Source organism: Anopheles nili, chromosome 3, assembly GCF_943737925.1.
Source record: "Anopheles nili chromosome 3, idAnoNiliSN_F5_01, whole genome shotgun sequence".
In the NCBI taxonomy this organism is placed as follows: domain Eukaryota; kingdom Metazoa; phylum Arthropoda; class Insecta; order Diptera; family Culicidae; genus Anopheles; species Anopheles nili.
This window is the reverse complement of record NC_071292.1, coordinates 49,857,463-49,884,520: the sequence shown is the minus strand read 5'-3', so window position 1 is coordinate 49,884,520 and position 27,058 is coordinate 49,857,463. Positions and strand designations below refer to the sequence as shown.

Sequence of the window (27,058 nt, the reverse complement as noted above, 5' to 3'; positions counted from 1 at the left end):
ACTATCAACGAGAATCCATCTGGGATGTAAACGAGTGGGCTCACAAACGTCGTGGGGTAACTACATTATGGGCAAGCGAAGCCACAAAACTATTACCACTATTGAAAGGAAAAGTAAAGAAGGAAGCGAAAGCAACAAAAAAAAGATGATACATTACTCATTCGCTCAAGAGAGAAAGCATAAACAACCAAAACACACCTACGCATATACACGAATACCAATCAAATAACAAACCGCGTCTCTCTCCGGGCCCGGAAGGGGAGAGGAACAATTTGCAATGAAACAAAACAAACAAAAAAAGAAATAAAATTAAATAAAACACTCTTTTTGTAGTAAACAATTACAAAATAAACGTAAAACTCTTGATCCGGATGTCACGGCACGGCAAGCGAGTCGGAGAAGAAAATGTCCGAAAACCGTTGCATTTAGCATAACGCCAAACCAAAAAAAAAATCCATTTTGCTTATTCATCCTTATCATGCTACAGTTTATTATCGATTGCTTCACACACATACATTGCTTGATATTAATCCTATCAATTAGTCTATCCCATATTCATTATATTAGTTCCCCAACCTAGCCTATCCCGTGAAAGATTCCGTGTTATTTTTTCGTAGCCTTGCGATTCGGTTGGCGTGGCGAAGTGGCCCGCACGGGACTATCGGAACCGTTTGCGATGCGCATGCGCCGTACCACCGCACTTAGCGGCGTGAGTACGACGGCAGCGCGCTTCAATCGGATCGGACTCGAGGTGGACGTGCCACTTTCCGTGTCCGCCGATTGTCGCGTGGACGGTTCCCGTGGTGACGTTAGTTGCGTATGCTTTCTTTTACTGGCGGGTGATGAGCTGAGCGCGTTGCCGACATTCGTCGTTGCCATGCGTGCCGACGTCCTGGTGGGAGTTTTTGGCGAATGCTCTATCCTGGTGGGAGTGGTTTTTGGCGGTTGTGTCCGCGCCGGAGAACTACTTTTTCGGGACGCCGATCGTGAGACACGAGCCACCGTTTTATCGGAACTGGGAACATTTTTCGCCTGGGTCGCCGGTTTTTCTGCGTCAATGTCACCGGTCTTTCTGCGACTCGTTCTACTCGTTGGCTCTTTAGCCTTAGCCGGTGATTGTGTTGATTGGCGCTGCTGGGGAGACCGCGCACCATCACCAGCACCCACGCTCACTTCCAGCATGGACTTGCGCGTCATCACCTTGCTGTTAACCGCGTGCAAACGGGTTGCATGTCGCGTTACGCGGGGCAAGGTTCCGAAGATTTGACCCAACGTTTTGTTCGCCATCACCGGTTGTCGTGGGGAACGATTGATACGGCTGATTTGCTGTGGAGGTGGGGGAGAAAGAAGGCATTTCAGTACCAATGCAATGGAGGTGAAGATCATGAGACCACTTACCGAAACATTCGGTGATCCTTCGACGACCTCGTCGTCGGACGATGAAGACGATGGGGAGACGTTTACTTTGCGGCTTGACCGAGTCGAGGATCGAGCGGTGGACGATTTTCGTCGTGTCGAGCTCACCCGTGTGGCTTGAGTTTCCGAAACCTCCAGCTCATCATCCGAGCCCGAAGAGCCAGAGGATACATGTTGTTCCGAGCTGGGCGCAGATTTTTCAACATCTTTCGGCTTATATGTGGTGTCCGTATCGGCTGATTTGTTAACGATAGGCCTAGAGGCGGAACGTACCTCTTTGGCGCGTGTTGCTGAGGCGTGTTGTATTCGCCGGATCGCAGTAGCGTCGGGCACTTTGAATGGCCCATCCGAATCGGCTGTACGCACCGCGCTCGTGGAAGGAGATTTCGTTTCTCCAAATAGCATGGAACGACGAATGGATTTCACGCCCGATTCGGAAAGCGAATCCACATGCGAATTGCTTTTTTCGGGAGTGCTCATTTCATCCGGTCGCTTTAGTGGGGATGCCATAAGCTCCGTTTCGGAATCCTCCTGCAGGATCGACTTGTTGATCTGTGGCCGATCGTCAGCACGATTTTCCTCCTCTTCTTCGTCGTTTTCGTCCTGCTCGGTTTCCTCTTCCTCGTTCAGCGCTTCGGCGTTCAGCTCATCCTCGACTGAGGGATCCTTGGGCATCGCTTGTTCCTCCATCGTCGGGTCCACCGTGTCCGCCGGCGATCGCGACGAGGAGAACGTTAGCGTGTCGCGGATCTTACCGAGCATCATCTCGCGGAATGTGGTTAATTTTTTAACTGCCCTGGGATCGAGACCCGGCTCCTTAAGGATCTCGTCGGCTTTACACGCCAGGTCCGAGCGCAACACCGGATCATCCTTGATGTCGAGCGTGACCAGCTCACAACTCAACAGCTTGAGCAGATCTTTCAGGCTCACGTTATCGCGCATCACGCGCAGAAACGTTAGTGCTATCGTGTTGTGCGGATTAACTCCCGGGCTGCAGAAGACGGGCTGCGTGGAGTCGACCACGAACTTGATCACCGTTTCCGGGCGAATTTCGGCCAGCGGGCTCTCATTCGGGGCTTCCAGCACGGTGAACAACGTGCTCAGTAGCGCCTTTTGCATGATCTCCTGGCGCCGCTTTTTGATCAGCCGCTGAAAGAAGATGCCCAGTATCTGCTGCAGCTCTGGGTCGGTAGTGGGATTGAAGAAGCGCAAAAGCAACTTCGACATGATGTCCGACGAGGTGCACTTGCCGCGTAGAATCAAGCGACAGAAACCCTCGACAATGGTCGAGCAGATGGAGTCGTCATCGCACGTGTCCATGAAGTGGATGGACATTTTGTAGAACTCGTTCCCGTTGCAGGTTGACTGCGACAGCTCGTCCGAGTAGCTGCTGTCGTGCCGGTTGAACAGCTGCCGAGAGCTTTTGGTCGTGCGTGATGAATCGTCCTTGTTCGTTTCTTCGTTTTCCAGATCGAAGTGCTCGAACCCGTACCGATCGAGCAGCTCGAATACACACTCGATCGCCGTTTTCCACAGGCGCGTCGAGGCCGTGTTGAGGAACTGCTGGTACAGCAGCTGGAACGTTTCCTTGCTCAACCCGTCGTACAGCATGCTGAAGGCTGTCGAGGCACGCAATGCCCAGTTACGCGTGTGCAGCTGGCCCGATTGTACGTGCCGGCTGATAAACGTACGGTACAGATCGCACACGGTCGGGGTGATCACTCGCACCGTTGGGCTGTTGACGAAGTAGAAACACACCTGGAGACACTTCTCAATCGAGGCTTGCGTCACACGGCGCGTCTTTAGCATCGTTTCTCGAAACGTTGTCGATGAACTGGTTTCGTTGCTATTTGACGCCGACAAGTCTTGTAGCAGGGGTTTCACCAGGTTGGCGTACTCCTCGTTGCAGGTGTTCAGCGCCTCGTTGGCAAGCTGCGCCCCAGCGTAATCTTTTTGGGCGGATAAGCTGCTCTCCTGCTCCTGCAGTTCCAGTATTTTTACCCGTAGCGCTGAGATTTGCAGCTTGAGGGGTTTCAGCTCGGGATGCCGCTCGAGGAAGGTGTCGACGAGCAGGCGGGAACTGTTGGAAAAGTCCTGCCGCGCTGGTTCGAGTATGGTGCTGACCAGGTCGACAAAGAAGCTCAGCCGCATCTCCACGTCTGTGATGAGGCGCTCGTAGGTTTCCACTATAATTCGCACGTTCATCTCGAACAGCGTCTCGTTGCATAGCACCTCCGACAGGACCTTCTTTAGGCTTTCTCGTCCAAATTCGTCCCCAAAGTCATAGATGGACACGATCTCGAGCAGGATGTGTACGATGTTCTGGAAGTACAACTGCTGCAGCTTATCCATGGTTTCGGACCGGTTCGGAGATACCGGCTGATTACTGGAGACGGTTGTGTTGTTTGCGCCTTTCATGAATGCCGCCTCCGTCGGGTTATTGAACAATGCCTCGATGTATTCGCAAAACTTGCTCAGCTCTACCATGTACTCTTCCAGATCGTCGGAGTCGGTCGACTTGAGATACTCCAGCATCGCCTGCCAGCAGATTGCACGCTCGATTGTCAATTCCGCCAATGGGACGGTCTTGTTTTCTTCGCTGAATTGCAACAGACCGGCCATTTCTTTGATGCTGGATTTTTTACTAAAACCACAAAACCCATGTTGGAATTATTGAGATATATTTATTATAGAAGAAAGGGGCGTGCCACCTTACCTGAATATCTCCATCAGGACCATTTTGGATGTTTTTCGGAAGCGCTCCATCTCCTTTTCATCAGCGTCCAGCTTGAGTGCCTCGATGAAGGCGATATAATCGCACTGGTACGATTCGATCCATTGCGGAATCATTACGTTGCGCACCACTTTTCGCACTCCGTCTGAATGATCGATGAGACCTTGCTCCAAAAATTTCAAGCGTTGTGCGACCTTGTATTGCCGCACCGGGAAGCTGCTCATCTGCATGTAGGTATGCCGGCGCACGCGCTGATCCACATCCCACAGCCGGTCGAGGATGTGCGGAATCGAACGGTAGTTGCGCCCCAGCGAAGAGATGATCGTTTGCCGCACCTTTGGCGAAGGATCTTTATCGAGGTGATACAGATATGCACGTACGACGGAGTCCTCCGGTGAGTTGGGGTCTTGCAATCGCTGCAGAGCCAGCACGGCCTGCACGCGCACATGCTGCGAGACATCGCGCATCCGTTCAAGCATATAGCGCAGAATTTTGTCACAAATAGCATCGTCAAGCGCCGCGTCAGGACCCAAAGCGTTGAGGAACAGGTTGACTAGCTGGCAAATACGGAAGCGCACCAACTGCGCGCTGCTGATCGTTCCGAGCAACCAGTTGAAGAACGTTGACATGACCGGGTGCGTTACCGTTTGTTCACTGTACTCGGGATCGGCCACAAACTTGGCACAGAATTTAAGTATGTTGTTCGCATAACTGTTGATTTCTTCGTGTTCCATCTGTCGCTTTACCACCTGGATGAACGATTTCATGAACGAATCGTGCACAACGGTGGCATAGAGCTGTTTGAGCTGCTTGATCAGCTTCGCATGCGTAACTTCGTTTTGCTGGGCGTTAAGCAATGTTTGAATAACGGCGGTGGAGTATTTCACTTTTTCCGGTGAATTAGTTGCTGCGAGCACCACTTTTCGCTTTCGTGGAGCCATTTTTTGTTATTTTTAATGCTCAATGCTAATGTTTTCTAAGTGTTTTGTTCACTACAATTAAACGATTGAACTAAACAAACCCGATGCACAAAGCGACGCTGGTACGATAAGATGGATTTGACATCTCCCCAGCGTACGCTCTTTCAAATCAACAAACCGAAACATTTCATAACGGTTAAACTGCTCGAATGTTTGCTGGTTGTATCGTAAACGATACACGAATTATGTAACGTTCAAAAGTGCTATTGCAGTACGAACTAGCAGATTATAGAGTCACGTGTAAAATTGCAATACTCAGAAAGTCTTTAAATTTAGGAAACAATTGTTTATTTTTGTTATTAGCAGCATTAAAACTGTGCATCGCCTTCTCTTAGAGTAGAAACATCCTGTAAACAGAGAAATGTCAAATGGGTTGTCAAAGCTGCTAGACTTTTGAATTGTTGCGGTAAATGGTTTACTGTCCAATCTTGAAATCAAAGCCAAACAATATTGTAACAAAAGTTGAGCGAGTCACTCAACTATTGCAAGTTAGAGTAGAAAATATGGTATAGACTAGATCACCAAATCAACCCGGGCAATTGTTTTATTGCGAAGAAACTTTACTCGAAAACGGAGAACTCTAGCAATTCAGGTAGTAGCAATATGTCCTTCCACACAAACAATGATCTTGGAAATGTATAACTTTTTGTGATTTATACTTTTAGTTTAAACCCATCTGTATCACTACTTTATATTTCCACATTCATCCGAGATGCCCGAACCAAGCAGTAACGAAAATAGCAACTCGAACCTCTACATGCGCTTGCAAAAGTCGCAGTTGGTTCGTGCGCATATACAGAACATTTCTCAGTTTCTCAACACCGGTCTTAGCCCGGAAACACTTGATATCTGCGTCAAGCTGCTTGAAGCGGGTGTCCATCCCCAATCGCTCTCTGAGGCAGTGATACAAATTCGCAATGAGATGGCTGCGCTTAATAACGGCGAGACAAATGAGTAAAGCGTAAAATAAACATTTATTATAGGGATTCTGATGTCCTAATCAAATCGCGACATATCACCGAACGGATCGACAGGCGGTTGAGTAATCTTCGGGGTTACCGTAGAGGTATTTGACGGAGCCTGCGTCAAATCCACCTTTGAACGCTTTTCGTTGAACGCGTACTGTTTTATGCCCGTGTCCTGGCTCTGTGGAATGGCCTCGAAGCTGACAAACGATTTCGGAGCGTTCACAGGATTCAACTTGTTGCCGAGCGCCGCCATCGAAATCAGAATAGCTTCCTCTGTGCGCACGGTACGCGAACCTTGCATCGGTACGGTGTTCAAATATTCATCGAACAAATCCTCTACCGTGTCAACCGTGAGCTTGTTATCGTTTTCCAACGCCGGTTCCAGTCCGAGCACTCCACCAAACACGATCAACGCGTGACGGTAGGAAAGGCTTTTCGCTTCTACCTCGTGTACGTTCGAGCCCCGGTCAGAGGTACCGATAGTTAGATCGTATCCACCACGGTACGGACTTTTGGTAAACACTTGCGACAGTGAGTTGGCGATTCGAACCGTGTAGCCCCAGTATATACCCGTCTCTTGACGAGGCTGCGAAGGCGGCACTACTTTGGCGTGTATTTTCTTCGACTTTAGGTCCGCACCAGCGGGTAATTTCAATGTCACGCGCAGATTTGGCTCGAGCACCGTGTCGATGCGTACGTCGTTTAGAAGACCAACGTTCACGTACGAACCCTTGTCCGCTTTGATGCGCTTATTGGTAACGATCCCCTCCCGGAACACAAACTCGCTCTGCTGCCGCAGATGGTGCTGGGAGTCCAGCGGATTCAACAGCCCGCAAAACTTCAAGTCGTTGTGGATGGGAAAAAAGTATTTCCGCAAGTACTGCGGGCACTCCAGGTACTGCAGAATTCGAGCCAGTTGTATGCAGCAACGCCGTGCAGAAGTATCACCCTCGGATGTGTGGATCGTACTCAACCGATCGGTAACCTGGTTGTTGGGTCCGCAATCGTCGTACACGATCACTTCGTCGATCTGGAAAATGCACACGGCACGTGCGATCTGGCCGGCTAGGTAAGTACGCAACTCGGGCGATTGTGCGTTGTCCATGATTGAGCCCGGCACCGCGATGCTGACTGTCGAGACTTGGTCGGCCTCGGTCACGGTGGGAACCTCAACCTTTGCGGTGCATGCCTTCTCCTTCTCGATCGCTTCGAACTCCTGTTTGACGCGATTCAGTAACCGATCTTGCCGCTTGTGTCGCCTGTTTTCGCGGCGTTCCATTTTTTCCCGATCGCTCAATCGCTTTTTGTCGTTCACTTTCATTTTGAAAACCTTTTCGAAAACCGTGCGGCGAGTGTGACTCCGGTAAACAACAACCACGCGTGCACCGATTTGACGTTTCGTTGACGTTGCGGCTCATTTAAAACAATAACAACAACTTCAGTTCAGTAGAACAGTCACCACGCGGTAACAAAATCGACCCAGAAAGTACGTGTATTCCCCGCCTACAATGGACGTTATGTCGCCTCAGTTAATGTGGATCGGCACGCGGTGCTATCGAGTTAACCAGAGCAATGCAGCATCCAAGGAGCAAACTTCCGACCGGCCGGAAGCTTACGTAGAAGAGGACACCTACGGCGAGGATGATCGCGAAGACGAGTACAACATCGAGCTCACGGATGCCGGCAAATTCCAAACAGCCTTCCATGTACCCTCGTAAGACGCACGTTTTGTGTTATTGGCTTGATATGTTGCCTTGCTAACCGCTTCTCTTGTTTTAGCGCATTCTACGCAATGATCATAGGCGCGAAGGGACAAACCCGCCAGCGTTTGGAGGCCGAAACGAAGGCACAAATTCGCGTCCCGAAGCAGGGTACAACTGGAGACATCGTGGTCGTGGGCACATCACGGAAGTCAGTGGCCACCGCACGATCCCGCATCGAGCTTATCGTGATGGGGGCACGCAATAAGCAACAGTTCACCCACTTTCTGTCGGTGCCGCTAAACACGCCAGCGATCGTGAAGCGTTTCTTGGATTTTCGCGAAAAAGTCCTCACAAAGCTGCCAGTTGCGTTTACCGTGGACGAGTCTCTATTTCAGCAACCGGAAAAATTGCACCTCACCTTGTGCACGGTGAGCCTGATGGACAACGAGGACCGAGCAAACGCGGCCCAGCTGCTGCTGGATTGTCAGGACTCGATCATAGGGTAAGCTAGGGAAGATTTTTTCACCTAATTGACCATAGGTTGCTAATCTTCCGACATCTTTCGCCCATTACAGACCAACACTTAAAGAATACGGTCCACTGGAGCTACGGGTACGCGGCTTGGAGTACATGAACGATGATCCCCACGCGGTGGACGTGCTGTACGCGAAGATCGAGTCACCGGCGTTGCAGCGGATCGCGGATCAAATCTACGAGTGCTTCATATCGAAGGGGTTGATGCAGCGCAAGTACGACCACGTAAAGCTACACGCGACTCTCATCAACTCGCTGTTTCGGGGTACGCGTGCGGATGCCATCGATGAGCAGGAAGCGGAAAAGAAACGCATCACCTTTGACGCGAGCGAGATACTTCGGAAGTACGGCGAGTTTGACTTTGGCAGTACCGTGGTGGACGCCATTCACCTCTCCCAGCGGTTTTCCACATCCTGCACCGGGTACTACGAAGCGACTGCCTTTATTAAGCTGTGATTTATAAACGAATCGAATCGGAAGACCTGGTGGCATTAAATAAGAACTAGCCGTAAGTAGCATGTAATGTGTGTACCGCAACAGATATGCCATCCGATTACCGCATCGATCAACTCCCGGTCGCGTACACCACCGGTGGCACGTGAACCGTGTGATACTAATTTCATATTCGTCCGGGGCAGGCGCATTCCATGCTCCGTTGGAAGCCGGATCGGTACCACTGCCATTGCCAAGGTTCAGTGTGCCTCCCTCCCCACGAACGGATTATATTTCGTATGCCGGACAAAACGCGAGATAAGGTTTCGGAATGGCACGAAGGCAGAGTAGAAAAAAAGCGCACGAGCATTATAATCGCTCGTCCATCCCCACCACGGCGCGGGCTTCCATTCGCTTAGACGCTTAGGGAGTGAGTAAGGCAACAAAAAATTACATTACAATCTAAGCACGTGCGCCGCATCCACGGCTTCGCAAGTCCGCGCTGACCGTCAGTTAACGGTCGCGCTCATCACCGGCCGGTAGTTCGGAGCTCAGCCTCACGTTGTTCGAAAGCAGGTTGACTTTTTCAACGGTTTAAGCCACCCAAAATGTTGCTCAGCATTGCGATTGGCGCGGTTGTAGCGTTTCTAACGTACAAACTAGCCAGGTAAATGCCGAACAACCTGTTATCGGTCCACCGGAGGGGTCATCGTTGCATTCTCGTTTCACTCTCTCATTCTCTTCTCCTTCACGCGATTCGTTTTTTTTTTGCAGGCTTATCATTGAAGGCGGTCAGTTTCGCAAAAACACCCGCTGCGATGGGAAGGTTATCCTCATCACCGGTGCCAACACCGGCATCGGAAAGGAAACGGCTCGGGAACTGCTGAAGCGTGGCGGCAAAGTGTACCTAGCCTGCCGCTCGCTGGAGCGTGCGAACGCAGCGCGAGCTGATATCATTGCGCAAACCGGACTTAGCAATATCCATGTGCGCGAACTCGACCTATCGTCGATGGAATCGATACGCAAGTTTGCGCAGGGGTGAGACAGTGAGGGTGCAAAAACTCGAGAACGATAATCTTAGAGGCGGTAATGGGGTTATTGTGTTGTTCACAGATTCCTGGCCGAGGAAAACCGGTTAGATTTGCTGATTAATAATGCCGGTGTGATGGCCTGCCCGAAGCAACTCACGAAGGATGGGTTCGAGCAACAGCTGGGCGTGAACCATTTGGGCCATTTCCTGCTCACGAATCTGCTGCTGGAGCGAGTGAAAAGTTCCGCACCGAGCCGGATCGTCAATCTGTCCAGCCTGGCGCACAAGTACGGCAAGATCAACCAGAAGGACCTCAACAGTGAGCACTCGTACAACCAGGTGACGGCTTACTGCCAGAGCAAGCTGGCCAATGTGATGTTTACCCGGGAGTTGGCCAGGCGGCTGCAGGGAACGGGCGTGACGACGTACGCCGTCCATCCTGGGACGGTCGATACGGATCTGCCGCGCCATATGGGCTCGCTGTTCTTCCTGTTCGATCAGTAAGTGAGCGTTGGACGTGCCAAGGGCACTCGCCGGAGCAGCCGTCCCGTTTAATATGCCACCGGTGTATTTGAATCGTTTTTCTTTCGTCCATCAGCAAACTGGTTAAACCGCTACTGCGAGTGGCTTTCAAAACGCCACTTTCTGGCGCACAGACGACCCTCTACACGGCGCTCGATGAAGAACTGACGGAGGAAAGCGGCAAATATTACGCGTAAGTAGAGTGTTGAGTGGATGGGAAAGCGTATCGCCGCCTCAAGTTCTAACGGAAAGCGTGTGGCCTTGCATTTCAGGGACTGCCGAGAACAAAAGCTGAGCAGCTACGCACGCAACGATGAGCTGGCCGCGTGGCTGTGGGACCAAAGTGCAAAAATGACGGGCCTCAACGTGGAGTAAAGCGATAAGATCTCTCGGGCGCGAGCAAAGATGAAGGCCAGGTCGGAGCAGCATGGCGCAGCATGGTACCAACCGCCGGTGCTGCAATTGAAGGCGAATTCCATCATTAAAAAACAACGCGATCTGAGGGTTTTTTGAAAGCCGCAAGGACGCGAGCGTCTGGCAAAAAAACGAGCCTAAAAGTCGGTTAACGACACCACGCGACGAGTTTTACTGTAGGTCACTGCGAGCCACAATTAGGGCTCAAAGGAGGGCGCAAAGTCGCGGATTTAAGTGTACAAACGCGGTCAACTTATAAGGGAGGAAGCAATAAACAATGGGCGCTTTTAGCGCAACGGGAATTGTGCGGGAAAACATATTTTGTTGTTAATTAAGTTACCAATGCCGTACGCCGCTTCGCATGCACGTATTATAATTATGCATATTACGTTATGCACCGTTGGCACCGCATTCATAATAAACAAGGGTGACGACCTGCAAAAATAAACATCCGGAACCTCCTCCAATTTGTCGAGTGAGAAAAGCCCAATTGTTCCTAGGAGATCATGCATCCGAGCAAGCGAGACGAGTAACGCCCTAGCGCTGTCTCGCTCGAGCCACCGGTAAGCCGACGGCGGTATCGCGGTTCATTCGTTTCCACTCTCATTCGTACCATGCACCCATCGCACTCCCCCACATCAGCTGTTATCGGTACCGGGCGCACGATGATCGCGATCTCTTTCGCGCCGCCGGTGATCCGTTGACGCTGTCGGTTCTCTCGTTTGCACTCATGCGTACCATGTCTACCAGCTCGTGGTAGCCTCTTGAATTTCCTGCGACCCTGTTACAAAACGGGCCGTTTTCTGTGGATTTCGAGCGAGAAATTTTGCCCCTCGGATGACGTCAGCCTCGATTGCAGGGTTGGCTGCACACGTTGGTGGGGCGTTTTGTTTTTCGATTTACGATAAATCAAATAAATTCTTTTCTGCTTGTTTTGGACGTGTTTTTTGGGATGCCATTTAAAGATAAAACTCCAAACTACGGATATATGGTACGGGTTTTTATTTTTAAATTCAAATATCATAGATAAACCCCGAAACATCACTGGCATAGCTAAAAATCCGGCCCATTTTGAAAGTATTTTTCGGGATGAAGTTCAGAATAAATGAACCGAAAACTACACCAATGTTCCACGATTCTTTGTATCATTTTTCAAGAATCCTTTATTACATACAGCGTTATACACTTAGTATACTGCAGTAGACTTACCTCAATATCCTTCAAATTCCATAATTATTTGCATTATTTTTCAAGAATCCTTTATTACATACAGCATTATACACTTGGTATACTCCAGTAGACTTACCTTAGCATCCTTCCAATTCTTTCCTGCCGATTTCGGGATGCATTCTAAATTAAACGCCACCAAAAACACTACAGAAATATTGTACGCTTTTTTGTTTGCTTTTTTAATTCAAATATCCTGTATTATATTCGGCATTACACTTCGGTTTTCTACAGTAGTATTATTACTTCCTCTAGCGGGAACGACATCGTTCAACCGTTCGCGATGAACAGGTGGTTCTCCTCCAAACAGCGGCACGGAAACGTGTCCTGCGCTGCCATGCCAGGACATCGGATCTGCCACGGGGGCGCCGTGCTTTCATGCTTCTTTCCGTATTTGGCTAACGGCGGACGGCACGTGGCACGTCGCGTTACAATCATGCTTCAAAAGAACCGCCGGTTTGCGATTAAAACTTGCTAAACTGTACCTACAAATTGTCACCTAAACTTGCCTGCGTGCGAAATACGGAACGGGAGGGGAGTGGGGGGGGGGAGAGAGTGTGTGTGAGAAACGATCGAACGAACGTGGCGCGAACGCGATAATTTTACGTCTACAGGATGATGTATTCTTTCTCATTTATTTGCTGTATAGGTAGGTCAAAATGTACAGTACACATTATGCTTCTCTTTAGTTATCTTACAGTTGAAGAATAATGTCTTCGGATGCTAGCATCCGGAAAGCCGATCGTCGTTTATCTCTCCACGGTTGGCTTCTCTCCGTTTTTTGTTGTTGTCTCTTCTTCCATCGCAAAGCGTTCACGACCATACTAGGTAATCCATTTATTTTGTAATTCAATTTATCTAAACTCATGCGGTGACGAAAAAACGATCGAATATGCGTCGACGGATCGTGCCTGCCACCAACATGCCTCTCGTCGTTTCGACATCCCGCACTCTAAGCTAACATAACGTTATCAATAATCAAACATAAAAGCCTGTTGCTCAAATAAGTTAGATTCCTATAGTCGTGTTTGTTGGTATGCTACTTCCTGAACATGGGTATCTTACTGCAATAGGTATTTACGTGTATTTTTACTCTCCCTCGGTCTCATTCTACATTTCTATATATATATATATTCTCTAATTAGGGGATATTCAATGCGCCATCTATAGCGACCCTAGTGTGCCTTTTTTCCGTATCCATTTTCTCGCAGATAGGCGTCGATAGGGCGAGAGCGATCGATTTTAAAAACATTACCATTTCCCGCAAACTGCTACTGGCCGCACTTCGCCGCCTGCGATGAGTCATTTTAAATGCAATGCGATCGATAGGGTAAATTGGGTATAGTTGCTTACACTACTATTTGGGTTGAATCGTGAGGCCGAACCGGGGATAGATCGCTACTGTTACCTCCTATGGAAGATTACCATTGACCCAATCAATCTGATCGCTTAGTTAGACTTAGCAATATATCGGGCAACCTTCAAAACGTGCTCAAAACAAAGCGAATGCTCACGCACTGCTCTACGGGACACTGCACGCGTTCTAGAAACGCAACCGCACGCTACAGTAATGCAATCTCCAAAGCGCAACATCAATCCGTCGTTCCATCGCTATGCATTTGCAACTAAAAGGAAAACCTAAAAACAGTACCATTTAATAATACTCGACGGACAATTTTCAATTGCACAGGTAAGAATCGTTTCGTTTGCTTAGCGTAACTTCTATTCGCTTTCATTTTTTTCCAGTCAGATTGAATCTAGGCTGATATGATGTCTATAACATATTCCACTTTGTTGCTACTAATGTATGTCTGGTCTCGTGACAGGTTTTGCTACTAGGCTAATTTTAGTATACGTGGAGACAATTTGGGGGGGCGCGAAACGGTGCCGGTGGCGCACATTAATGGAGAACTGCTCCGTAGTGACGCTTATGTACATTTTATTGCTAACGATAGCCACCGGTTTTCACCAACGAAATGAAATCGTTGCCGGGTGTTCCTGTGAAGTAATACTGTAGTCCATCCCGATTGATCCTGATGCTTAGAAGGGGGTTGTGGTTCGAGAAATGCTGCTCAAATCGTGGCTACGCAACTTCTCTCCTACACCTACGGTTAAACTGTACACCACAAGGTTAAGCTGGTGAACTGCGGTTAGTGAACTTCGAGCTCGAAAGAAGCACACCTCGTAACAACAGCAGCAAACCACCAGCAGGCTGGATGAACTTGTTCATCTACCGCGCACGTTTAGGAACATGTGGCCACCCTTCCTTTATCGTCTACGCGTCTAAATCGCTAGGATTAGTTGCAAATAGGTCTTTCTCTACATTGATTTATCAATATTAGCAGCAGATAGCAGATTAGCAGCAGGATGTACTCTTCATAGGTTTTGGTAATATAGTAATAGTATCCGCAGTAGTAGCGGTAGTAGGTATCAGTTATTCTGTATCGTAGCATTAATGGAAGCTGGTACTATCAGCCTCCTTCTTGCGAAGACTGCAGTGAAATTTGTCTAACGACACACGTGCGAGGACATGAATGTAATTATCGGCTATTTACAAGTAAACCTTAGTTAGACACCTACTCAAACGTTGCTTGTGCATCTACGACACGTTCTATTTACAGCCTTGGATGTTGTGGTCGCCTTGTCCGAACGTGAAGGACGACAAAGCACTAGAGCCACAAACCGAAAGTTGGGGAGGATTTGGGGCGTCGATTTAAATGCAGTAAAAGGAAGAGCATTGATAGTCACACGCATCCGTTCCGGGCACATTACTGCCACTGGCCAACACCGGGTTGGCTGGGATACGGTGGATAGTTATAGTTGCTTGCCGCCGAGCCGGCTGCCGCTGTGGATCCGCCCGATGGTGGCGGTGGTGGATAGGCATGGTACTGTGCGTCGGTTGGTGCCATACCAGGTCCTGCTGGTTGTGCCGCACCGTAAGGACCCGCCGCCGACGATGGGTAGTACGGGTAGGCCGATGGTGGCGGCGGAGGAGGATAATATCCCTGCGGCTGATGGTGATGATACTGCGCCGATTGGTACGGTGCGTGATGATACTGATGATAGGACGCTGCCGGAGCGTTAGCATCGGGAATGTACGTCGGCGGTGTGTCGTAGCTTGAGACCGGTGGAACAACCGAACCCACGGACGAGGCCGTCGCACTTTCTGGTCGATGGAAAGCCGATCCGTTGGACGGTCCGCTGGCAGAACCCACCGACGATGAACCGGCGACTACAGCGGCCGTACTTGTGGTGGTGGTAGTTGCGTTTTGGCTGGCAATCGTGGCAATCGTCGATGCACCGTACCCGGTCGGAGTGGCCAATCCTGTCGATGAGTACGGCACAAACGTGGAACCCGGTGTGGATGCAACAGCTTGTGGTGTTGCCGACTGCTGTTGCTGAAGATGCGGATGCTGGTGATGCTGGTGCTGTTGCTGTTGCTGATGCAGATGAGTCGAGTGAAGATCCTGCTGGTAGACACTCGTGGACGCAGTGTCGTTGGGAGCATTTACGGCATCCGCTCCCGACAACGGTGCTGTGGCCATCGGATACGGTGCGGTAGACTGAGAGTGCATGGGATAGTCCGGTGTGACTGCACTTTGCTGGTGATGATGCGGTTGCACATGCTGCTGCAGATGCGGATGCTGTTGCTGAGGTTGGGACATATTGTGTTGTTGCTGGTGCTGGGCTGCCGATGCTGATCCTCGCGAGCTGCCACCCCTAGAAGCGGTCGTTGCTGACGGTGCTTGGTGTTGTGGTGGGTAGTGCGATGCGATGGCTTGTGAAGGTGATGATGGCCTGTGGTGCAGCTGCGTGGTGGGTGATGGTTGATGGGAGTAGTTGGATGATACGTCATTTGCCGGAATTGCGGGCGTTTGTGGACCGGCACCGGATGGTTGCGTGGTCGGATTGTTGCCTCCGTGGCCACTCGCCGTTGGATAATAGTTCGAGCGTACCGTAGCCGTCGACGTTGTACTATTGCTGGTTGCTGTGTATGATGGACCTATGGACGCAGTCCCAACACAAACACGAGACACAGGACAAATCAATCAACCCACATTCAGTACAGTTACGAAACATACAAATTTGGACGCCCACATTTAGTGAATGTTAAGTTAAATATGCGTGTGCAGTAGTGTTGGTTAGTGGAACATAAATATGAGGAACGTAAAACATGTAGAGAATGAAACAAAATCATCGGCGTACGTAGAACAACTGGTTTATAAAGTGTTCTTTTTTAAAAAATGTTGGAATGTTTAACAAATTCAATGCAATTCTTTTCGACTCGCTGCGAACGGAATCCCTAATCAGACACGCATGAAGAAAGCATAACTATGATTCTCTACCCCCGATGTTAGAAGAACGGTTGATAATCGGTGCCCATTTCTTGTTAAGACAAAACATATTATAAAATTACAAAACATATACAAATTACAAGCAAAACAGCCCGTTTCAACAACACGTGCAAAGGGGGCGAGTGAGAAATAAAAGAAAAAATCGAAACCATCAAAGCAATAACATGGTTGAAGTGGCGGGAAAACTTAGACGAGACGCATCTGGTCATTACTTGATCGAACCATAACTCACCGGCAAACGAGGAAACGACAGGTGGCGGCACGTTCCCATACCCGGCCACGGTCGATGGTTGAGATACCGCCAACGGTAGGCCATTGTTTTGTGTGACTGCGATCGGTGGTGTGGCCATCATGGCGTTGGAACCACTGCCGGACGTCGCCCCATAGCCTACGGTCGGCGGTTGTTGGTGATGGTGGTGATTCATCGGTTGACCGTACTGATCGTAGTATCCCGCCGACGATGGGTTAACAGTGGACGAACCAGGCGCTAGTGGTGTGGTAGCCGTTATCGTACCGGTTCCCGCTGTGTGGTAACCTTGATAAACGCCCGGGTTTACCGCAGACGGTAGCGTGGTGGCAACGCTATGCGATTGGTTCATAACTGCCGGAGACGCGGACGGAGAAGAAGACGCCGATGAGGACGAGACGTGCGTGTAGGGTGACGGATTGTTTCGCTTGTTGAGCGCTTTTTTGGCCGCATTGTAATCGTTCTTGGGTGCCTTGGGCGTTTTGCTCTTGCTACCGGCACCTCCTTTTTTCGTCGCTGCGACCGTTGGCTTTGGGTTGTAGTCGATGTACCCATCCGTCGGTGTTGGTGAGCGGGTGATGTTGCTTAGCGAAGCTTGGAATTCGCTCTGGTTCTGGTTGTTGATCAGTGCGGACGTAGTTTTCTCCAGGAAGTTCAAGCTGGATTCGTACTGTGGAGCCGGTGGAGGTGGCTGCACTCCGGCCGCGTGATGATGATGCATCCCTAGACCCCCATGAAGGTCCGGTTGGTGAGACGCCCGATGTTGCAGCTGGCTTCCCATCGGTTGGTAATGATGTTGCGGCTGCTGCAACGCCTGGTGTTGTTGTTGCGAGAAACTGCCTTGGGGCTGTTGATGCGGTTGCGGCTGCTGTTGCTGTTGCTGGGGTTGCCCGTACGCAGGAGATGTCATCGGACCAGTCACTGATGAACCGTACGGCATCCATGCGTGGTGCTGTTTGCTCGCACTGCTGCTGTTTCCGGGCGAGCTGCTGTACGCTGAGGGCGAAGTTCCCGTGATCGGTTGATGCATATGGGTGGTTTTGCTACTCTGTGGTCCTGCCGCTGGTGTAGCATGCCCACCAAAGGCGCCTTGTGTTCCACCGAGTGTCGGTTGATGTCCTACGGAGTACTGCTGCGGCGTAGGTGCCAGTGTCTCGGTAGGAGATTGAAGCGCACCAGCAGAGGGTAACTTGTTTGCGGATCTCGCGGACTGTACGGTGCCGCTCGGGTGATGCGTAGATGTTCCGTAACCTACTGGATCCATACCATGGCCAAATGTTCCATCCGACAAGTTCGGTGGAATGGTTGGCTGCGGCATGGTATTACTTGCGGAAGCCAGCTTGTCGGCGGTCCTCACCAGCGACTGTTGCATGTTGCTGTGCGCTGTGGTTGCACCAGAACCAGCGTTGTACATCATTCCCATGGTTGCATCATTGTTCGGGGTGATGTTAGGTAATTCATTCATTTTATTGGTTGATGTCATACCACGGTTCACGTTGGTGACCTGATGCATGGCCGATCCGCTACTCGCAACCGTCATGGGTTTCGTCGTACCAGACGATACCATAACTGACGATGCCGTCGTTACAGGGTGTGCAATCGTCGTGGCTGTACCGGGGGTTATTTCTTGTACTTTGCTCGTCTTGTGCCGGTAGTTCTTCAACGACGATGGAGTAGCTTTTGTTTTGCGTTCGACCAAGTTCGGCTTGTATATAATCTTGTCCTTCATGGGAGGGGAATCGTCATCTATGGTAACGGTGGCTGTCGGTTGCACAGCCGGTGATGGTGAAGCATTCAACATATGCAATTCACCCGGCCGATGTGCTCCTAAGCCCTGAGCTTGTGGAGCCAACGAGTACGCCGACTGTATCATCGGGAACTTGTCAATCGTATCGTTCGCCTGCGCCTTTGAGGAAGATGTACCCGAGAAGGACGTTGTAGTTGTCGATGTTGTTGTCGCAGGTAACGGGAGGCCACTGCTGCTGCTAGTACTACTCGCACTGCTCATGCTGCTCATCGTCGTGTCAGTCTTGTCGTTTACGATGTGCTCCACCACATCGGTGTCCTTTTTCGAGATCGGTTTGTCGGGATAGTCATCCACGCTCATGGTTTCCTTCTCGCTATCGCCATCGTCGTTAATGGTTAGCGGAAGGATGCTGGAATCTGACTTTTCGTCGTCATCGGAATTTGACGCGATGCTCAACGAGTTTCCCTCGGAAAAATCTCCCGTACTACCGCCACTGCCACCAGCACCATTCTTCGAGATGAGCAACGTAGACGAACCCTTGGCCGTTCCGAATGTTAGATTCGTTGTCCGACGACCTGGCGTAGTCGGTGTGGTAGTGATGATACTACTGCCTTTCGCCGGGGGTGCCTCTTTGCTTTGGCCGACTTTAAACGCAGTACGTATAGCTATGATTTTGCCACTCTCCAGCTGCATATAGATGCCCTTCGGTGACTTCAGCACCATCACTTTTTGGCCTGCCTTCAACACAATGTTCGATTTGTCGGCCGAGCTGGTCGGAATAACCACATCTATACGGAAACACAAAACCCAATTTGTCGATTAGTTTAAGTTTAACATCATTTGTGTGAGACGGTAGTTGGTTTTGGCAAAAAATAAATGAACTTACCGATCGGCAGAGTCATTTCTTGAGCAGTCATTCCTTGTCGCTGCCACACCTCAGCTGGTATCCAACGTGTGGGCCGCGCTCCTGGTACGTTCGTTTTGTTCGCATCACCAGCCTGCATGGGACGAACCTGTTTCGAAAATAGTCAATTATTAGCACGCTTTATAAGAGAGTGTATCAGCAGATAAGCGATCGCTTACCGATGCCACAGGTCGGTGAATGATCGAGCCGTCTGAAGTGCGAATAGCTCGATAAGTCGTGCCCATCGATGTATACGAGTACGCCGGTTTGGTTGCAGCTTGCTTCTCTAGCTCGTATCCTCGTTGCGCTTGACGTTTTTCTGCAGAGGACAATTTCTTTTCCTTCCGGTCGATCAGCAGGCTCTCGTGGGCAAACGGTGCTTTAGTGAGCTTCTTCGAGTGCGATTCTAGCAGGTGTTGCATCACGATGTCGATGAATTTATCCTTGTCCTCGCTGTAATCTTTCGCCTCACCGTCTTCACCATCGTCGTAACACAGGCTGGTGATCTCCTTCATCGACAGATGCGCGTCCGGATTGCATTCGTCCACTATACGATCGGACATGCCTTGTTTGTTGATCTGTCGATCGTAGATCTTTTTCTCTAGACAATTGTCCATCACAAGCCGGTAGACAAAACAGGGTTTCTTCTGTCCATAGCGGTACACGCGACACACGGCCTGGGTATCGTGACACGGGTTCCAGCTAGCGTCGAACACCACCACACGGTTCGCTCCAACCAGATTAATACCCAGCGAACCAGCGCGGGTAGACACCAGGAAGAGATGCACGTTCGGGTTGGAATTGAACTCATTTATGAGCTTCTCTCGTTCCTGGGCCACTGTTGAGCCGTCCAATCCTGTAAAAAGCCAAACAACCGAAACGTTATATCAAATGTCTGTGAAGGTACTGACGTGATCAGAAAATACTCACGGAAGTAGTTGCTATTTTTGCACCAATAATTCTCAGAGCCTGGAATTTTATTGCGCTGCAAAAACCGCTCGATCAAGTTCAGTGTGAGCAGGCTTTGACTGAACACCAACAAACGATCGCCCAATCGGATGCTCTCCTCCAGAATGCAGAAGAAAATGTCCATTTTTGGCGAGTTTTCCAACAGATCCGGTATGTAGCCCTTCATCAGTTCCAGTGCCCACTCGTACGGAATCTCATCTTTAGCGTCCTTTCCTTTGCCTTCCTTTTGGGCCCCGATGGAAGCGGTTGTTGTCGTTGTCGTCGAAGTACTATTTGCAGTGGTCGTGGTTGATTTTGCCGACGTTGTCTCTTTGTCTGCAGCTGTTGGTTCCTTGTCTTCTTGCTTCATGTTAGCATCTTCCTCCTCCGCTTTTAGAGTAGCATCATTCGACTTTTCCTTATCATCGTCACTCTTTCCAATCACAGCTACCACTTCCTCCACATCTTTCTCAGCGTCGCCTTCAATTTTTGCTGATTTATCTAACTCCTCCTCTGTTTTTAGCACATCCTTGTTGGGTGCATACTTTGACTCGGTGTTTTGTTCTTCAGCATTCTTACCGGGTTCAGTAGTTAGAGGCTCAGCTTCCTGCTTGATTTCAATACCATCCAATCCCTCTTCCTTCTTGATCAAGTTCGCATCCACTAATGCGTCTAAAGACTTTTTATCCTCGGGCTGGCTCGACGGCGACAGTTCAACTTCTGTATTACCACCATTCGTTATCTTCTCGCTGCTTTCCTCCGCCTTTATCTCACATTTTATCTCAGCTTTATCGTCTTCCTTTTTGATCTGGGCATCTGCACTCGTTTGATCTTGTTGCATATTTTCTTCCACTTCCTTTTTGATCTCCTGCTTAACAGCTTCCTGTAGATCCATCTTGCTAATTTCCTTCGTATCCATATCGACTATCTCTGTTGGTTTATCGCCAACCAGATCCGGCTTCACTGGATCTTTGAGATCTTCTAGCGAGGGTTGGTTCGCGTACTGTGCATTCGCCTGCTCTTGTGTAATGGCGGCAGCAGCATCTGAAATAGGATCCGTAGAATCTAGCGGGTTTGCAGCCGCTGATGTAAGCGGTGATTCGGTGTTTGGTTCCAACGCGGGAATAGACTCGGCATTATTGTTGGGCAGATTCGTTTCTTGGCCTTGTGAAAGTTCCGCATTCACAGCTGCTTTAGCGTTTGCATTGGTCAGTTGCGAATGGTCCCACTTTTGAAGCCCATCCGTTGGCAATGTGTCTGCCGCAGTAGCGTAATTATTGTATTGCGTAGGAAGCTGAGTTTGGTTCATCGCCGAAGATGCCGACTGTTGTTCCACACCGGGATAGGGACCCAAACTAGTAGCACTATTCTCACCACCGGCCAATGGAGCAGCTGGAGTTCCGTTAGAGACATTGTAACCTTCGCCATACGCCGAATAAGATGATCCGGAAGCACCATTCGCTAGGTTAGCGTTCGCCGGCTGTTGCTGATCGTAGTACGTATTGCTATCATTACCATTGCCACCGTTACCACCCCAATAGTTGTTTGATGGGGTGTTTTGTGCGGTCGCACCGTTTCCGTTGTTGGCGTACTGATTGTTTGTCATTCCTTCGGCCATATTCGCGCCGTACGGATACTGATTGTGGTTGTACGGTGCATTACCATCAGTTCCGGCACCTGCACTGTAAGCCGAGGACTGATTATACGGTGCATTGTAGTCATTCCGATAGTAATTGTTTCCGTAATTGTTGTACGCATCTCCGGTCCCAGCACCTGCACCATTGTTGCTATTGCCATACTGGCCACTTACACCGCTACCGTAAGTGCCGTAGGTCGAGCCCTGATCGGGTCCCATCATTTCCATGCCTTGATTGTAGCCCCCATATCCTTGGTTTGGCGGCATAGGTCCAGCTCCCGGATATGCCTGATATGGGTAGGCCGGATTTCCGGATGCTGCATCTGGGTAATGTTGCGGGTACATGTGCCCTCCGGTTTCCTGCTTAACTACACCACGATCACCAGCAAAATCCGTGGAACCATCGGCCTTTCCAAACGATCCCGTCGTATCCATCGCATTCGGGTCCTTGCTAACGTTGCTGGGGCTGATGGTGGCCGCTGGAACAATTTTACCATCCTTACCAACGGCTTGAGATTTATTATTCATCACAGCCTTTTTCGGTGTGCGCGGTTTGCGTGGCGTTCCATCTTTTTTCAGCGCCAACGGTTTGGCCGGCTTTGGTATAGCGGCGGCGGTGGCGTTCTTCCGGCCACCCTTAGCACCAATCGGGACTACCGACGGCGGGGACACCTCCGGCATGGCGTTCACTCCACCAACAGCGCCATCGATCTCCATCGGGGTGCTTGTACCACCACTAGTTGTTGTACCCGGCAGCTGCACAGGATTCGGGGTGGAATTGTCCCCAACCGGCTTAACCGCCCCCGGTGCCGTCGGAGGTTCAGGTTCTTCGATCTCCAGATCAATGTCTCGTTCGCTTTGCTTGAGAAAGTTGTACAGCACGTCGGGATGGTTCCATATCTTGCAGCACACGGCAAACGCTTTCAGGGGGTTCGGAACGGCCTTCGTTCGCACGACATCGTTCATGAACACGCTGTACAGCTTTCGCTGGAACTCGGTCATGCGAATCTGCAGCACGTACTCTTCCTTCTGGGGCAGCGACGTTTGCAACACGGAGTGCGATCGCCGTTGCACGAAACCAAGCAACAGCGAGTGCAGCACATGTGCCCTGTACCGCATCAGCTTGATGTCCTGGGGCGTCGAGTCGATACACTGGCCGTTTTGGATCGGTCGCTCAAACATATTGCTAAATTCCGTCTTCGTGCCAAGGTAGTTTGGACGCACGAAATCCACCATGCACCAGTACTCCAGCAGGTTGTTCTGAAGCGGGTAGCCGGTCAGCACGACGCGTCGTTTCGATTTGATTTGCTTTAGCGCCACCGAGATGCTGGCATGCGAGTTCTTTATCCGGTGACCCTCGTCACAGACCACCAAATCCGGACCCGGTTTCACAAGCGCCTCGTGTATGTCGTCAAACATGTTCCGCTGCTCCTCGGTGGACTCCTTTTCCTCCTCCGGGTCGGCCACCAGCACGCCGCCCTTCTTCTTTTTCTTCTTCTTAGTCATCTTCTTCTGGCTGAGTAGCCGGTACATCTCGTACCCAATCAGCAGCACGCCCCCATTTTTGGCCCACTCCAGCACGACTTTCGAGCGCGATTTCAGCGTTTTGTGGCTATCGTTCAGGATGTGAATGCGGAAATGGCGCGGCCGCACCTCGCCGTGGTTCCGCAGCGGGCTGTTCTCGCTATCCTCTGGCAGCCAGGTGTTGAACTCGTTCAACCAATTCTGCAGCGTGTTGATGGGCATGATGATCAGCACCGTTTTCGAGCTGGTGTGCCTTAAAAATATATCACAGAAGCAAACTAACTGAAGCGTTTTGCCGAGCCCCATCGAGTGGGCCAGTATGCACCCGAACCCGGTCGAGGAATCATACCGCTCGATCGACTCGATGATGTTATCGAACAGGAACCGCACGCCACCGATCTGGTGCGGTTTGATGATGCGCGCGATCTGGGGCGCTAGGAAGATGTCCTCCTCACCGTCCGCGTGGCCCACGTTGATCACCACCCGGCCCTGCTCGTCCGGCACGTTGTACGCGTCGTTCACGTGCAGCCCACTGTTCTGCGGATCATCGTCCGATTCGTCTTCCGGTTCCTCGTCGTCATCCGACAGCACGATGCAATCGTCATCGGACGAGCTGTCGATCGTGACGATTTCCTTTTTCTCCGGTAACGCGATCACCTCGCCCTCACTGTCTTCGTCTTCCTCGTCGAGCTCCTCTTCCGGTTCGAGCTCTTCCTCGCTGTCCACCATCTCCTCGAACGTGCGCACCGGAATGACCGACGGTGATCCCATGCCAGCGGCCATCGTTGGAGAGGACGCGGTGGAAGCCGGCAATGAAGCGCCCGTCACTGTGGCCGCCTTCACCGGTGCGATGCTGACCGATGGAGTGAGGTTTGTGGTCGCCGTTGATGATGGGGCCATCGTAGCCGACGTTGTTACCGTTGTGCTTAGCGAAGAAACCGTTGTGACAGTGGTAACCAGTGGTGCGCGGTTTTTCGGTGGCCGACCACGTGTTTCGAACGGATTCTTAACGTACCCCACGCGCACCGGAGTGGTTGGCGTTGGACCGCTTCCTGACGCACCGATTCCGGTAACGGTCGAGCTCGCGGACGTGCTGGGTTGCTGCTGCGGTTTCAAGATGGAAGCGTGTCCTTGCAAGAACTGCATCACCTTCTGTTCCGTTTTGTTCGTTTGACGTTCCAACGCTAGCTGGCGCTGAACCTCGCGGATGATGCGCTGTTGCTCCTGGACACGCGCCAATCGCTCCAACTCTTGCCGTTGAGCCGTCAGCGTCGATGCGTCCAGCTGGTTGTCGTCCATCACCTCCTTGATGTTTTTGCGCAGATTCGTAACCTTCCGCATGGCCGCATCCTTCTTAGTGATTTCCAGCGATATTTCCTCATTACACTCTAGCTCGCTGGTGCGTGCCTTCGCATTCGCGTCCGTTTTAGACACCGGTTTTACGCTAATTTCGCCCATTTCCTTCAGCTTTTCAGATATCTCAAAGTCCATGTGTTGGGTTGGTGGTCCTTGTGGATACTGCTGATGTTGCTGCTGCTGCTGCTGCTGTTCGGAATGTGGCTCACTTCCAGCCACACTGCCGGCTGCTCCTCCTGAACCTGCGGTTGTACGATCTGTTTTGGATGAATCGTTACCTTTCGATGCCTTCTGATGGGACGATTTTCTGCCCGAACCACCGCCAGCGTTTCCGTGCGGATAATGTCCCGATTCCGTAGGCCGGACCTTCTCACGTTCCCCAACCGTGGCTGTGTGCGTGTGCTGATGCATCACCATGCCATCGGAAGCTGCAACGCCGGAAGCAGCGGCCACCATGGGCAGTTTGGCATTTTTATCATCTAGGATGTTCGACATCTGGAACGACGATTTGGCGGGATCTCCCACACCCATCGGACCACCGATGGACGGATCCGTAAGCTGCTGACCGTACACACCGGTGTGACCGCTGCCACTCCCCATATGGCTAACGTCACCACCGTTGCCACCGAGTGGCATGTCCGGTGGGGTGTTTTTGGATTTCTTTATCAGTATATTGTCGAGGATTTCAATTTTTCGCTTCCCACCACCGGGTCCCAGACCCGCGGGAGCGTTCACCGATGCCGTACCCGTGCCGGGTATCGTCGTATTGAGTCCACCGATGACACCCGGTGCGTTCGAAGCCATACCGCTGGCGTGGCTTTGCTGACCCACGAGCATCTCCTTATCGTCTCGGTAAGCCGCTGAAACGCCACCACCACCCATTGGATGCGGCTGGTGATGGGACACTCCGGAGCTTCCCGCGTAATGCCCACCAGCCGACAATTGGTCGGGTGTTCCGGTCATCTGACCGTACGGAGGATACTGTTGGCTGTTCGAGTACTGGCCCATCGAAGAGGAGCTTCCGGCGGGCGGTAGCAAGGACCCGTGCCCTTGATGATGCACCGCGTGATGATGATGCATGCCAGCCGGGGTCGTAGCGGCCGGATACGGTGCCGCCGGCTGATGATGATACGAATGCCCGTACGGGTTCTGATGCGGATGATGGTGCGCATGGTGCGAGTAGGAATTGTGCGAATGCATCGGATTCATCGCACCCAAAGCCGACGGTGGTGGCGGCGGAGGACCATGCGGGGACGCATGGTACGAAGCGCCACCGTGTCCATGGTGCATGGCGGCATACGGATCCGCGTAATGCCGCCCATGATGATGATGGTGATAGTACGGATCCTTCATCTGATGATGGTGATGATGGTGGTCCATCATTGCAGCGGCATAACCCGATGCCAGGTGGTGCGGTGGTGGTGGTGGAGCCTGAGAGTACTGCTGGTGGTGGTAGGCAGCGGCGGCAGCGGCACCAGCGGCCGCAGCCGCTGCCGCTAACCCGGACACACCCGTTCCGCTACCACCCGATCCGGTTCGGCCGCCAGCTCCATCCTGCGGCAGTGCCGACGGTGGCTGGGAAAGATGGTTCTCGTTCGGATCCATGTCTCGGGTGTCGCGCTGGTCGTGGTGGAGTAAATACGACGATTAGTGTTCGTGCCAGGTGCCGCCAGCCAACTCAAAGGACGCCCATCTTCGCTGGCAGGACTCCCAGGCGCTTACGTATACTGTGGAGATGGCTGAAAAGAAGAAGAAGAAAGAAATGAAAATCAACAACGTAAACGGACGAACAACAATCCCGTGACAATTTGACAATTGGGTATGTGTCAACCACGCATCGGGGTATGTATATCCGAAAGTTAACCATTGCACGATTACCATTTAACAGAAGGCACACTTCTCAACCAACACGGACGCGCACGGAGGACGGTTGGGCAATATTTTATGATGCCATCAGCGGGCACTAGTCCTCTGGCCAGGACACGCCAGCACACCCGAGGAGAACACGGGAACGAATCGCAAAGAAAGAGCCGGCAAATGGCGAACGAAAGAAAAGACAGATAACGCGCCGGGGCACTGGCCAGGCAGCTAGAGGGAGAGGCAGATCGCGCGCGCAGAGTGAGCCAGATACAGCAGCATCCTCCGGGCGAATGGGGTGCACCCACCACCACCTCCTTTTTTGGGGTGGTTGGGGGTGGGTGATGGCATTGGATCATCCTGCCCGAGAGTCGAGATGACACAGCAAACCGTATATGTATCGTGTGCATGAGCATGGGAAGGGAGGCACACGGATTCGGCATTCGGGAGTCACAGGGCGGTGTACATGCGAGATATATTTCATTCATGCGCATTTCCCACAGCTCTGCCAGGCCATTCGAAAC

At 51.2% G+C, this 27,058-nt stretch overlaps 6 protein-coding genes across 6 annotated transcripts; 3 read left to right on the top strand and 3 right to left on the bottom strand.

The window, feature by feature from the left end:
• Window positions 1–526: 526 nt before the first annotated feature.
• LOC128724533 (condensin complex subunit 3) lies at window positions 527–5,091 on the bottom strand. Its single transcript, XM_053818257.1, has 2 exons — window positions 4,133–5,091; window positions 527–4,060 (listed from the first exon to the last, which is right to left on the bottom strand). Exons 1-2 carry the CDS (start codon window positions 5,089–5,091, stop codon window positions 604–606), a joined length of 4,416 nt encoding a protein of 1,471 aa, XP_053674232.1. The 3' UTR covers window positions 527–603.
• A 513-nt stretch (window positions 5,092–5,604) lies between these two features.
• Window positions 5,605–6,109, top strand: LOC128726902 (mitotic-spindle organizing protein 1-like). The gene is made up of 2 exons (XM_053820748.1): window positions 5,605–5,722; window positions 5,796–6,109. The coding sequence occupies exon 2, from the start codon at window positions 5,843–5,845 to the stop codon at window positions 6,086–6,088; it is 246 nt and encodes an 81-aa protein (XP_053676723.1). The 5' UTR covers window positions 5,605–5,722; window positions 5,796–5,842; the 3' UTR covers window positions 6,089–6,109.
• A 17-nt stretch (window positions 6,110–6,126) lies between these two features.
• LOC128724532 (putative methyltransferase C9orf114) lies at window positions 6,127–7,460 on the bottom strand. The gene has a single exon (XM_053818256.1). The coding sequence runs from the start codon at window positions 7,417–7,419 to the stop codon at window positions 6,127–6,129; it is 1,293 nt and encodes a 430-aa protein (XP_053674231.1). The 5' UTR covers window positions 7,420–7,460.
• A 146-nt stretch (window positions 7,461–7,606) lies between these two features.
• On the top strand, window positions 7,607–8,791 carry LOC128724530 (activating signal cointegrator 1 complex subunit 1). The gene is made up of 3 exons (XM_053818255.1): window positions 7,607–7,812; window positions 7,878–8,303; window positions 8,377–8,791. The coding sequence occupies exons 1-3, from the start codon at window positions 7,607–7,609 to the stop codon at window positions 8,789–8,791; spliced, it is 1,047 nt and encodes a 348-aa protein (XP_053674230.1).
• Window positions 8,792–9,002: 211 nt separating this feature from the next.
• On the top strand, window positions 9,003–11,175 carry LOC128725912 (retinol dehydrogenase 12-like). Its single transcript, XM_053819686.1, has 5 exons — window positions 9,003–9,434; window positions 9,542–9,805; window positions 9,881–10,297; window positions 10,396–10,512; window positions 10,592–11,175. The coding sequence occupies exons 1-5, from the start codon at window positions 9,376–9,378 to the stop codon at window positions 10,692–10,694; spliced, it is 960 nt and encodes a 319-aa protein (XP_053675661.1). The 5' UTR covers window positions 9,003–9,375; the 3' UTR covers window positions 10,695–11,175.
• Window positions 11,176–14,728: 3,553 nt separating this feature from the next.
• LOC128725911 (uncharacterized) lies at window positions 14,729–26,282 on the bottom strand. Its single transcript, XM_053819684.1, has 5 exons — window positions 20,144–26,282; window positions 19,393–20,069; window positions 19,196–19,322; window positions 16,548–19,097; window positions 14,729–15,963 (listed from the first exon to the last, which is right to left on the bottom strand). Exons 1-5 carry the CDS (start codon window positions 26,280–26,282, stop codon window positions 14,729–14,731), a joined length of 10,728 nt encoding a protein of 3,575 aa, XP_053675659.1.
• Between the last annotated feature and the right edge of the window lie 776 nt (window positions 26,283–27,058).

Bases quoted from the DNA above. Each gene is read 5' to 3' on its own strand.
- LOC128725912 (XM_053819686.1), top strand. From the start codon at position 9,376: ATGTTGCTCAGCATTGCGATTGGCGCGGTTGTAGCGTTTCTAACGTAC. The intron at 9,435-9,541 runs GTAAATGCCGAA...TTTTTTTTGCAG, and splicing joins CTAACGTACAAACTAGCCAG to GCTTATCATTGAAGGCGGTC. The intron at 10,298-10,395 runs GTAAGTGAGCGT...TTCGTCCATCAG, and splicing joins CTGTTCTTCCTGTTCGATCA to CAAACTGGTTAAACCGCTAC.
- LOC128726902 (XM_053820748.1), top strand. From the start codon at position 5,843: ATGCCCGAACCAAGCAGTAACGAAAATAGCAACTCGAACCTCTACATG.
- LOC128724533 (XM_053818257.1), bottom strand. From the start codon at position 5,091: ATGGCTCCACGAAAGCGAAAAGTGGTGCTCGCAGCAACTAATTCACCG. The intron at 4,061-4,132 runs GTAAGGTGGCAC...TTGTGGTTTTAG, and splicing joins GTCCTGATGGAGATATTCAG to TAAAAAATCCAGCATCAAAG.
- LOC128724530 (XM_053818255.1), top strand. From the start codon at position 7,607: ATGGACGTTATGTCGCCTCAGTTAATGTGGATCGGCACGCGGTGCTAT. The intron at 7,813-7,877 runs GTAAGACGCACG...CTCTTGTTTTAG, and splicing joins ACAGCCTTCCATGTACCCTC to CGCATTCTACGCAATGATCA. The intron at 8,304-8,376 runs GTAAGCTAGGGA...CGCCCATTACAG, and splicing joins TGTCAGGACTCGATCATAGG to ACCAACACTTAAAGAATACG.
- LOC128725911 (XM_053819684.1), bottom strand. From the start codon at position 26,282: ATGGATCCGAACGAGAACCATCTTTCCCAGCCACCGTCGGCACTGCCG. The intron at 20,070-20,143 runs GTGAGTATTTTC...GGCTTTTTACAG, and splicing joins CAAAAATAGCAACTACTTCC to GATTGGACGGCTCAACAGTG. The intron at 15,964-16,547 runs GTGAGTTATGGT...CTGCGTCCATAG, and splicing joins TGTCGTTTCCTCGTTTGCCG to GTCCATCATACACAGCAACC.
- LOC128724532 (XM_053818256.1), bottom strand. From the start codon at position 7,419: ATGAAAGTGAACGACAAAAAGCGATTGAGCGATCGGGAAAAAATGGAA.